The sequence below is a fragment of the Balaenoptera borealis genome (genome assembly GCF_965194805.1).
Source record: "Balaenoptera borealis genome assembly, chromosome: 11".
Taxonomy (NCBI): domain Eukaryota; kingdom Metazoa; phylum Chordata; class Mammalia; order Artiodactyla; family Balaenopteridae; genus Balaenoptera; species Balaenoptera borealis.
This window is the reverse complement of record NC_138868.1, coordinates 13,546,819-13,559,472: the sequence shown is the minus strand read 5'-3', so window position 1 is coordinate 13,559,472 and position 12,654 is coordinate 13,546,819. Positions and strand designations below refer to the sequence as shown.

Below are 12,654 nucleotides of genomic sequence, written 5' to 3'. Positions count from 1 at the left end.
TAAAATTACCTCATTATGCAGATTCACATAGGGAAACTCCACAAGATCCTGTAGCTGTGAGCGTTCACAAAGAACTACCACCAGCTGCCGTAAACAATCTAACTGTCTAGAAGGAAAGAAAGGGATAGGAGGGTAAATTTTCCTAGTGGATTACACAGGGCTGGTAAATTGCCTCCTCTAAATAAGACTGTGAGATTGATTACCTGCTGGAATCAGGAATTTGGGTTAAGGCTTCATATGCTTGGCTATTGTGACCTAAATCCAAATGATGTTTGAAAATGCATGTCCTTAAAGTAGCCTAAGTATCAAACATAGGGGAAAAAAGAACAATAGAAATTAAAACACCACATCCATGATAAACCTCAAGGGCAGTAACTAGATTACAGTTAGTCCTTACCTGACTTTTCCAGTCATCACCTGCTTCAGTTATTGCTGATGTAGCCAACTGAATAACCAGTTCAGGCAAACCAACGACATCGAGCAGACGCAAAACCTAAGGGGAAATAGAAGAAGAAATTTCCATTAATATTAACATGGTACAGTGCACTTCAAATTGGAATACGATTTAAAATCAATTAGAAAGATAAGTAGGTAAGATAAAGATTAAATCAAAGGTGCTGACAACAAGGTGGACAAGATTATTTGGTTAATATTTAAGATTTCCCTTTAGATTCTACTGTTAAATAAGACACCTGTTGTAAAACCCTTTATTGGTCTTTTCTGTGCACAGCTCTATCCTCAGTGTTTAGTACATAATAGGTTCTCAGTAAATGTTTGTTGAATGAACAAATATAATTTCACTACTAACTTTTCCTACTAACTGTTTAAGTCATAGATGAATTTAAAGCCTAGTAAATTAGCACCATAGCCTTATAAAAACCCTAAAGGGAACACATTAATGTTTGACATAACCCATTTCTAATACAACATAGGATAGTGCTCTTTAAACTTTTTTGATTGTCCACCCTATTAAGAATGTCTGAGTACACTCCCCAGACATTTACTTATACTATATACACACATTTCTAAAAAATATGTATAATAACACTTTCAAAATATAAATTTCTTAAGGATGAAGATAAAGGTAGTTTAAAAATTATTATTTTTATTTATTAGTACTTACTGATTATTTGGTTTTTCGGTCTTATTAGCAGTATAAAAACATCTTTTTCTTCTGGATGCTTACAGTTTTTTGTTTTTTTTTTTTAAATTTTTATTTATTATTTATTTATTATGTTTATTTTTGGCTGTGTTGGGTCTTCGTTTCCGTGCGAGGGCCCTCTCCAGCTGCGGCGAGTGGGGGCCACTCCTCATCGCGGTGCGCGGGCCTGTCACCATCGCGGCCTCTCTCGTTGCGGAGCAGAGGCTCCAGACGCTCAGGCTCAGCAGTTGTGGCTCACGGGCCCAGCCGCTCCGCGGCACGTGGGATCCTCCCAGACCAGGGCTCGAACCCGTGTCCCCTGCATCGGCAGGCAGACTCTCAACCACTGCGCCACCAGGGAAGCCCTTTTTTTTTTTTTAAGGTTATACTTCTTAATGAAGTATAACATAGTTAGAAATGTACACAAATCCTGAGTACATAGCTGGTTGAATGTTCACAAAGTAAACATACCCACGTTCCCAGCAGCCAAGTTAAGAATTATAATATACCAATACTCCAAAGCCCCTGCGTGACTCCTTCCAGCCACCACTGACTTTTATTAGTTTTGTTTTTAATTTCATGGAAATAGGATCTATAGTATTCTTTTGTGTGTGTCTGCCTTTTTATTTTTTTTAAAATAAATTTATTTATTGATTTATTTTTGGCTGCGTTGGGTCTTCGCTGCTGCACGTGGGCTTTCTCTACTTGCGGAGCAGGGGCTACTCTTCATTGTGGTGCACGGGCTTCTCACTGCGGTGGCTTCTCTTGTTGCAGAGCAGGGGCACTAGGGCGTGCGGGCTTCAGTAGTTGTGGTGCACGGGCTTAGTTGCTCCACGGCACATGGGATCTTCCCAGACCAGGGCTTGAACCCGTGTCTCCTGCATTGGCAGATGGATTCTTAACCACTGTGCCACCAGGGAAGCCCTGTCTGCCTGCTTTTCCTTAACATGTTTGTAAGACTGATCTATGTTATTTCATTCAGCAATTCATTTCATTGCTGTGTTGTAGTCCATTGAAAGAATATACTATAATCCATTGATCCATTCTGTTAATGGACACTTGGATTGTTTCTAGTACCTGACTTTTATGACACGCTGCTTGGAACATACATACATATCTCTTCTGGTAAACATGTATATCTTTCCGTATATATTTAAAATTGTAATTACTGGGTCAGAGGGCATGTCAAAGATTGGAGCCAGTAGGTAAAAAGTTTTCCAAAGTGGCTGTAACCAATTTATACTCCACCATAGGTGATCAGGATGCCTTGATTATTTGCATGGCTTCCTACTATCTTGAATTGACATTTTAATTCAAGGTACACTTAGTTAGATTTTAAAGTGGCATTCTTGAAAAGCTCAATTGTTTCTGGCTGATTCTCAGACCTGATTATAGACCGTCATTGTTTTTACCTTGCAACGTGGTTGATGAAGAGCCTATATCAAACGTAGGAGTGCCAGCCCTATCTTATCCTCATTTGTTCGTATGTACTTTGTTAATATTATATTCAATCTGGCTGCTTCACAGGAATTTTTTTTTTTTTTTTTTTGGCCACACCACGCATGGGATGTGGGATCTTAGTTCCCCAACCAGGGATCGAACCCACGCCCCCTGCATTGGCAGTGTGTAGTCATAACCACTGGACCACCAGGGAAGTCCCTTCACAGGAATTTTTAAAAGCCAAGTCCATACTGTGAAGGTGATTTTCATTATTTTAAAATTTTATTTATTTATTTATTTAATTGAAGGATAGTTGATTTACAATGTGTTAATTACTGCCGTACAGCAAAGTGATTCAGTTATACATATATACACATTCTTTTTTTTTTCCGGTCATTTTCATTACAATTAAGCAATATAATGTGTAAATCAGCTTAACCATGCCAACATACTGAAATCAAGTGGATGAGCGAGAGTGCCACTCTGCAACCCCGCCCCTCGCTGTGACTCACTCTTCCCTCAGACGCCGACCTCAAGACTAAGTGACAAATGACCACCTGGTGAAAGGACCAAATAAGGGCACCAGAGTCAATCCTGATAGTAAACATTAGCACATCTTAATTTATTTCTTCTGTGAGTGAGTCCACTGGAGCAGTGATTTTTTTATGTTTTTTTTTTTTCAGTGATGAAAACTATGGAGCGTCTCCACAGAAAAAAATACAAAACGCTTTGCACGTATTTTCAGGGGATGTATTGATAGCTCAAACCTATCTGGCCTCAGATTAAAAATCTTTACTTAAAATTCAAAATAATTTTCTCATTAGTAGAATGGCAGAGGGTTATTAAGTGTTACAAATCTACTTCTGTAAAAATTCATTTATCTCTTTAACAAGCAATGAACAAACTGTGAAGCCTGCTCTTGTTGCATTTACTTTTTGGTAGGAAATCCAGATAAACAAATAACATAGAATCTAGGGGCGGAGTCAAGATGGCGGACTAGGAGGACGCGGAATTCGTGTCTCCACACAACTAGGGCACCTACAGGAACCGGTGGGGGACCACGGACATCTAAGGGGATGGGAGGAACCCCCAGAGACCGGGTAGGATGTGGGAAGTGGGGGGTCGTGAGGGGGGAGGAGAAGTGGAGGCGGGACAGGACTGGCGCCCCTGAGGGGCGCCTGGGGAAGGGGGAGGGATCCCACACCCGAAGGGGGAAATTGGTGAACCATTAGGAGGGCAGAGGATCAAAAGGGAGAGTGGCCAGGTTTCCCTGCCCACCTGGGCCCCCGGGAGCCTGCTGAGATCTGGGCCTGATCTTCTGCCCACCTAGGCCCCCTCCAGCCGCGCGGGTCCTGAGGGAGTGGGAGGGAGGGAAGTGGGAGCAAAAGTAAAGGCTGGATCTATGGGACTGGCACCCCTGGGGGGCGGCTGGGGGAGGGGAGGAGTTCCTACACCCAGTGGGACCTACCCACGGTTAGGGGTCCAGCAGTGATGGGGGAGACCCTGGGGGAGCCCGTGGGGGGAGAGGGGGGCACAGAGGAATGGAAGGGAACACGGCCAGCACTTTCCCTGTCCACTTAGGCACCAGAGAGCCTGTTGGGCTCTGGGGCCCAATCCTCTTCCCGGGGAGCCTCCCTCCTGCAGCACAGAGCCCAAGCCCCACCCCTACACCCCACCCAGAGCCCCACCTCTACACTCGGAGACCCCCTCTGAGACCCCCTCCAACACGCCGGGCCTAAACCCCACCCACACACCCTCACCCAAGGCCTTACTCCAAACTCCTGAACCCCACACTCCAGAGGCCCTCCTGGGGAGGTGCTGCCACTCCCCTTCCACGCATGTCCTAAGCAGAGGCCCTGCCCCACAACTGAACGTCACCCTGGCTAGGCCTCACCCCCAAGGCCTTTTCCAGCCGCGTGGGTCCTAAGCCTATGCCCTGCCCCATGCTCAGATGTCACCCCCCCCACCTGCCTAGGTCCTGCCCCACCCTAAACCCCGCCGCTGCCTAAGTTCCATCCCCACCTAAACTCTTCCCCCATAGACAAGGCTTTTTTTTTTTTCTTTTCTTCTTTTCTCCTCTTTTAGATTGGGGTTCTGTTTTACCTTATTGATTCATTTATATTTTTACTTTTTCTAATAAATCTTCTATTTTTCTAATTTTATTTTATTCTTTATACTTTGTTATTGTTCTGCTCCTTTTGGCTTGTTCCCCCCCACCTTTTTTTCTTTTTTCTGTTATGGTTTTATTTTACCTTGTTGCAATTGTTTCAATTATATTTCTATTTTTCCTAATATATTTTTATCTTTCTAATTTTATTTTGTTTTTTATTCTTTGTTATTGTATTGCTCCTTTTTATTTTTTTATTTTTTTTGGCCATGCCACACGGCTTGTGGGATCTAGGTTCCCAGGCTGGAGGTCGGGCCCAAGCTCCTGTGGTGGGAGCTCTGAGTCCAAACCACTGGACTAACAGAGAACCTCAGACCCCAGGGAATACGAATCGGAGTGAGGCCTCCCGGAGGTCTCATCTAGGCACCAAGACCTGGCTCCACCCGACTGCCTGCAAACTCCAGTGCTGAATGCCTCAGGCCAAACAACCAGTAAGACAGGAATACAGCCCCACCCATCAAAAAACAAAACAAAAAAAAGAAATGACAAAAAAATATGTTACAGACAAAGGAGCAAGGTAAAAACCTACAAGACCAAATAAATGAAGACGAAATAGGCAACCTACCTGAAAAAGAATTCAGAGTAATGATAGTAAAGATGATCCAAAATCTCAGAAACAGAATGGAGAAAATACAAGAAACATTCAACAAGGATCTAGAAGAACTAAAGAGCAAACAAACCGTGATGAACAACACAATAACTGAAATTAAAAATACTCTAGAAGGAATCAATAGCAGAATAACTGAGGCAGAAGAACAGATAAGTGAGCTGGAAGATAAAATGGTGGAAATAACTGCCAGGGAGCAGAAGAAAAAAGAATGAAAAGAACTAAGGACAGTCTCGGAGACCTCTGGGACAACATTAAACACACCACCATTCGAATTATAGGGGTCCCAGAAGAAGAAGAGGAAAAGAAAGGGTCTGAGAAAATATCTGAAGAGATTATAGTTGAAAACTTCCCTAACATGGGAAAGGAAATAGTCAATCAACACCAGGAAGCGCAGAGAGTCCTATACAGGATAAACCCAAAGAGAAACACTCCGAGACACATATTAATCAAACTATCAAAAATTAATTACAAAGAAAAATGTTAAAAGCAGCAAGGGAAAAGCAACAAATAACATACAAGGGAATCCCCATAAGGTTAACAGCTGATCTTTCAGCAGAAACTCTGCAAGCCAGAAGGGAGTGGCAGGACATATTTAAAGTGATGAAAGGGAAAAACCTACAAGATTACCCTACCCAGCAAGGATCTCATTCAGATTTGATGGAGAAATCAAAAGCTTTACAGACAAGCAAAAGCTAAGAGGATTCAGCACCACCAAACCAGCTTTACAACAAATGCTAAAGGAACTTTTCTAAGCGGGAAACACAAGAGAAGAAAAAGACGCACAAAAACAAATCCAAATCAATTAAGAAAATGGTAATAGGAACATACATATCGATAATCACCTTGAATGTAAATGGATTAAATGCTCCAACCAAAAGACACAGACTGGCTGAATGAATACAAAAACAAGACGCTTATATATGCTGTCTACAAGAGACACACTTCAGACCTAGGGACACGTACAGACTGAAAGTGAGGGGATGGAAAAAGATATTCCATGCAAATGAAATCAAAAGAAAGCTGGAGTAGCAATACTCACATCAGATAAAATAGACTTTAAAATAAAGACTGTTATAAGAGATAAGGAGGGACACTACATAATTATCAAGGGATTGATCCAAGAAGAAAACATAACAATTATAAATATTTATGCACCCAACATAGGAGCACCTCAGTACATAAGGCAAATGCTAACAACCATAAAAGGAGAAATCGATAGTAACACAATAAGTGGGGGACTTTAACACCCCACTTACACCAATAGAAAGATCATCCAGACAGAAAATAAATAAGGAAACACAAGCTTTAAGTGACACAACAGACAAGCTAGACTTAACTGATACTTTTAGGACATTCCACCTGAAAGCAGAAGAATACACTTTCTTATCAAGTGCACATGGAACATTCTCCAGGATAGATCACATTTTGGGTCACAAATCAAACCTTGGAAAATTTAAGAAAACTGAAATTGTATCAAGCATCTTTTCTGACCACAACGCTATGAGATTAGAAATCAATTACAGGAAAAAAGAGTAAAAAACACAAACACATGGAGGCTAAACAGTGCGCTGCTAAATAACCAAGAGACCACTGAAGAAATAAAAGAGGAAATCAAAAAATACCTAGAAACAAATGACAACGAAAACACAACAATCCAAAACCTATGGGACGCAGCAAAAGCAGTTCTAAGAGGGAAGTTCATAGCAATTCAAGCTCACCTCATGAAACAAGAAAAATCTCAAATAAACATCTAACCTTACACCTAAAGCAACCAGAAAAAGAAGAACAAAGAAAACCCAAAATTAGTAGAAGGAAAGAAATTATAAAGATCAGAGCAGAAATAAATGAAATAGAAACAAAACAATACCAGAGATCAATAAAACTAAAAGCTGGTTCTTTGAGAAGATAAACAAAATTGATAAACCTTTAGCCAGACTCATCAAGAAAAAAAGGGAGAGGACGCAAATCAATAAAATTAGAAATGAAAAAGGAGAGGTTAGAACTGATACCACAGAAATACAAAAGATCATAAGAGACTACTACAAGCAACTATAAGCCAATAAAATGGATAACCTGAAAGAAATGGACAAATTCTTGGAAGAGTACAACCTTCCAAGATAGAACCAGGAAGAACTAGAAAATATAAACAGACCAATCACAGGTAGTGAAATTGAAACTGTAATTAAAAATCTTCCAACAAACAAAAGTCCAGGACAGATGGCTTCACAGGTGAATTCTATCAAACATTTAGAGAAGAATTAACACCTATCCTTCTCAAACTCTTCCAAAAAATTGTGGAGGGAGGAACACTCCCAAACTCGTTCTACGAGGCCACCATCACCCTGATACCAAAACCGGACAAAGATATCACAAAAAAAGAAAATTATAGACCAATATCACTGATGAACACAGATGCAAAAATCCTCAACAGAATACTAGCAAACAGAATCCAGCAACAGATTAAAAGGATCATACACCATGATCAAGTGGGATTTTTCCCAGGGATGCAAGGATTCTTCAATATATGTAAAACAATCAATGTGATACACCATATTAACAAATTGAAGAATACAAACCATATGATCATCTTAATAGACGCAGAAAAAGCTTTTGACAAAATTCAACACCCATTTATGATGAAAACTCTCCAGAAAGTGGGCACAGAGGGAACCTATCTCAACATAATAAAAGCCACATATGACAAACCCACAGCAAACATCATTCTCAATGGTGAAAAACTGAAAGCATTTCCTCTAAGATCAGGAACAAGACAAGGATGTCCACTCTCGCCACTATTATTCAACATTGTATTGGACGTCATAGCCACAGCAATCAGAGAGGAAAAAGAAATAAAAGGAATACAAATTGGAAAAGAAGAAGTAAAACTGTCACTGTTTGCAGATGACATGATACTATACATAGAGAATCCTAAAAATGCCACCAGAAAACTACTAGAACTAATCAATGAATTTGGTAAGGCTGCAGGATACAAAATTAATGCACAGAAATCTCTTGCATTCCTGTACACTAACAACGAAAGATCAGAAAGAGAAATTAAGGAAACAATCCCATTTACCATCACAACAAAAAGAATAAAATACCTAGGAATAAACCTACCTAAGGAGGCAAAAGACCTGTACTCAGAAAACTATAAAACACTGATGAAAGAAATCAAAGATAACATAAACAGATGGAGAGATACACCACGCTCCTGGATTGGAAGAATCAACATTGTGAAAATGACTATACTACTCAAAGCAATCTACAGGTTCAATGCAATCCCTATCAAATTACCAATGGCATTTTTCACAGAACTAGAACAAGAAATTTTACAATTTGTATGGAAACACAAAAGATCCTAAATAGCCAAAGCAATCTTTGAGAAAGAAAAACAGAGCTGGAGGAATCAGGTTCCCTGACTTCAGACTATACTACAAAGCTACAGTAATCAAGACAGTATGGTACTGGCACAAATACAGAAATATAGATCAATGCAACACGACAGAAAGCCCACACACATATGGTCACCTTATCTTTGATAAAGGAGGCAAGAATAGAAAATGGAGAAAAAGACAGCCTCTTCAATAAGTGGTGCTGGGAAAACTGGACAGCTACATGTAAAAGAATGAAATTAGAACACTCCTGGACTTCCCTGGTGGCGCAGTGGTTAAGAATCCGCCTGCCAGTGCAGGGGACATGGGTTCAATCCCTGGTCTGGGAAGATCCCACATGCCATGGAGCAACTAAGCCCGTACGCCACAACTACTGAGCCTGTGCTCTAGAGCCCACGAGCCACAACTACTGAGCCCGTGTGCCACAACTACTGAAGCCCGCGTGCCTAGAGCCCGTGCTCTGCAAGAGAAGCCACCGTAATGAGAAGCCCTCACACTACAAGGAAGAGTAGCCTCCGCTCACCGCAACTAGAGAAAGCCCGTGTGCAGCAACGAAGACCCAATGCAGCCAAAAAAAAAAAAAAAGAAAAAAAAGAACACTCACTAACACCATACACAAAAATAAATTCAAAATGGATTAAAGACCTAAATGTAAGGTCAGACACTATAAAACTCTTAGAGGAAAACATAGGAAGAACGCTCTATGACGTAAATCACAGCAAGATCCTTTTTGACCCACCTCCTAGAGTAATGGAAATAAAAACAAAAATAAACAAACGGGACCTAATGAAACTTAAAAGCTTTTGCAGAGCAAAGGAAACCATAAACAAGACAAAAAGACAACCCTCAGAATGGGAGAAATTATTTGCAAACGAAGCAACGGACAAAGGATTAATCTCCAAGATATACAAGCAGCTCATGCAGTTCAATATGAAAAAAACAAACAACCCAGTCCAAAAATGGGCGGAAGAACTAAATAGACATTTCTCCAAAGAAGACATACAGATGGCCAACAAACACATGAAGAGATGTTCAACATCACTAATCATTAGAGAAATGCAAATCAAAACTACAATGAGGTATCACCTCACACTGGTCAGAATGGCCATCATCAAAAAATCTACAAACAATAAATGCTGGAGAGGGTGTGGAGAAAAGGGAACCCTCCTCCACTGCTGGTGGGAATGTAAATTGATACAACCACTATGGAGAACAGTATGGAGGTTCTTTAAAAAACTAAAAATAGAACTACCATATGACCCAGCAATCCCACTACTGGGCATATACCCTGAGAAAACCATAATTCAAAAAGAGACACATACCACAATGTTCATTGCAGCACTATTTACAATAGCCAGGATATGGAAACAACCTAAATGTCCATCAACAGATGACTGCATAAAGAAGATGTGGCACATGTATACAATGGAATATTACTCAGCCATAAAAAGGAACGAAATTGAGTTATTTGTAGTGAGGTGGATGGACCAACAATCTGTCATACAGAGTGAAGTAACTCAGAAAGAGAAAAACAAATACCGTATGCTAATGCATATATATAGAATTTTAAAAAGCGGTACTGATGAACCTAGCGGCAGGGCAGGAATACAGACACAGACGTAGAGAACATACTTGAGGGCACCGGTGGCGGGGGGGGAAGCTGGGATGAAGTGAGAGAGTAGCATTGACGTATATACAGTACCAAAAGTGAAATGGATGGCTCTTGGGAAGCTGCATAGCACAGGGAGATCAGCTCAGTGCTTTGTGACGACCTAGAGGACAGGATAGGGAGGGTGGGAGGGAGGCTCAAGAGGGAGGGGATATGGGGATATATGTATACATACAGTTGATTCACTTTGTACAGCAGAAACTAACACAACACTGTAAAGCATTTATATTCCAATAAAGATGTGAAAAAAAAAATAACAGAATCTAAAATATAACATCAAGCATGGCTAAATGTCAGAAAGAAAAATAAAGCGGGGCAAGGAGAGAGACTGCCCACAGCGCCTCACTGTGCACTAAGGGAGAGAAGGAGCAGGTGTGCAGGAGAGCACGTGCACGACAGCTACTCTGCTTCTTCGCAGGCAAGGCAGGGAGGAACTCTCAGGAGGTGACACAGCAGCAGAGACCTGAATGAAATGAGGGCATTAGAAACCTGAGTACCTGGAGGAAGAGCATTCTAGGATGAGGAACAGCAGGGAGAAAGGTCCTGAAGGGAACAGAGTATGTGGTTGGCTTCTATGAGACAGTAAGAAGGCCACTACTGTTATAGCTGAGTGAGTGACCAGAGGAAAGAGTAGAAGGAAAAAAAGGTCAGGAGGGGTACCCAGGGCTAAATCACAAACTAAGGCTAAATACAGCATTACAAGTTAATTCTTTGAGATATCAGCAAGATGAATACTAAGTAATAAAGTTCTAATGATGACAGAGCTAACAAAATGATATCATGATGGGAATTTCATTTAAGTTAAAAACATTTATCAGGGACTTCCTCGGTGGCGCAGTGGTTAAGACTCCGTGCTCCCAATGCAGGAGGCCACGGTTCAATCCCTGGTCAGGGAACTAGATCCCACATGCATGCCGCAAGTAAGGAGCCCTCCTGCTGCAACTAAGACCCAGTGCAACCAAATAAAAAAAAAAAGAAAAACCAAAAAAAAATATATCAAATTTAAAAATATATGTTTCTTCAATTTCTCTAGGCAAATTCATTTTTCTCTTCACTTGGAGATTCAGGGAGTGATTAAATTTTTATGTTATTTTTCTCCCCAAATACCAAACTAATGTATTTCAGATATATTTTTTTAAACTGAAGTATAGTTAATTTACAATGTTGTATTAGTTTCAAGTGTATAGCAAAGTGATTCAGTTATACATATTTATCTATATCTATATATTCATATTCTTTCTCAGATTCTTTTCCATTATAGGTTATTACAAGATATTGCGTATAGTTCTTGTGCTATACAGTAGGTCCTTGTTGTTTATCTATTTTATATATAGTAGTGTGTATATGTTAATACCAAACTCCTAATTTATCTGCCACCCCTGCCCTGTTACATTTGTACACAGGGTGGTGTAAGAAGGACCAAACCATGACAGAATATACCTTATCATAATACTGCAGCCTGGGGGTGGACACAATCTCCCCATCCTCTGAACGGATCAAGCGATCTAAGAATTCCTCTTTGCCCACTTCAGATGCTGCCTGGCAGAAACATTCCAGCGCCTGGAAAAATAGAAGAATACAAAATGACTTATGATAGACTGTTCCACTTCTAGGTGCTATAAGTCAAGGGTTCTTGTACCAAGGAAAACCAAAAAAGAAATAAAATTATTTAAGATCATTGACTGCATTTGCAGTTTCTGTCATATCTAAATTCTCTCTGATGCATTATTTAATATTTCCTTTATCTAACTTTTTAACTTAAATGCTGTTAGTTAAAAAGTAAACTTTAATAAGAAAATTGACGGATAAATGTGATACACCAACTGTAGCAACATGTTAACAATTGTAGAATTTGAGTGGGGGGGTATATGATTGTTTAGTATGAAAGTCTTTGAACTTTTCTTTATGTTTGAAAAGCTCCATAACAGGATGTCAAGAAAAAATTAGAAATGTAAACTACCATAATGGGAAGAAAACCAGCATAAAAAAAAGATATAGGACTTCCCAGGTGGTGCAGTGGTTAAGAATCCGCCTGCCAATGCGGGGGACACAGGTTCGAGCCCTGGTCCGGGAAGATCCCACATGCCGCAGAGCAACTAAGCCCGTGCGCCACAACTACTGAGCCTGCGCTCTAGAGCCTGCGAGCCACAACTACTGAGCTTAGAGCCCTTGCTCTGCAACAGGAGAAGCCACTGCAATGAGAAGCCCGTGCACCGCAACGAAGAGCAGCCCCCG

At 40.6% G+C, this 12,654-nt stretch overlaps 1 protein-coding gene and 1 long non-coding RNA gene across 4 annotated transcripts in view; one reads left to right on the top strand and one right to left on the bottom strand.

Moving 5' to 3' along the window:
• Nucleotides 1-12,654, bottom strand: part of NUP160 (nucleoporin 160) — a 61,343-nt gene that overhangs the window by 12,142 nt on the left and 36,547 nt on the right. For 2 of the 3 annotated variants that reach the window (XR_014231349.1, XM_082341095.1), the window contains exons 23-26: nucleotides 11,860-11,979; nucleotides 398-493; nucleotides 204-298; nucleotides 10-106 (exon numbers count right to left, since the gene is read on the bottom strand). Coding sequence is in view for 1 of the 3 variants with exons in the window: in XM_082341095.1 (XP_082197221.1) it covers nucleotides 10-106; nucleotides 204-298; nucleotides 398-493; nucleotides 11,860-11,979 (408 nt within the window). In the remaining 2 variants the exon portion in view is untranslated. Of the gene's footprint in view, nucleotides 1-9; nucleotides 107-203; nucleotides 299-397; nucleotides 494-11,859; nucleotides 11,980-12,654 lie in introns of those variants that run through there. The other variant, XM_082341098.1, reaches the window with a different exon arrangement.
• Nucleotides 500-9,383, top strand: LOC309605466. Its single transcript, XR_014231377.1, has 2 exons — nucleotides 500-1,187; nucleotides 1,505-9,383. It is a non-coding gene; the product is annotated as an uncharacterized lncRNA (long non-coding RNA).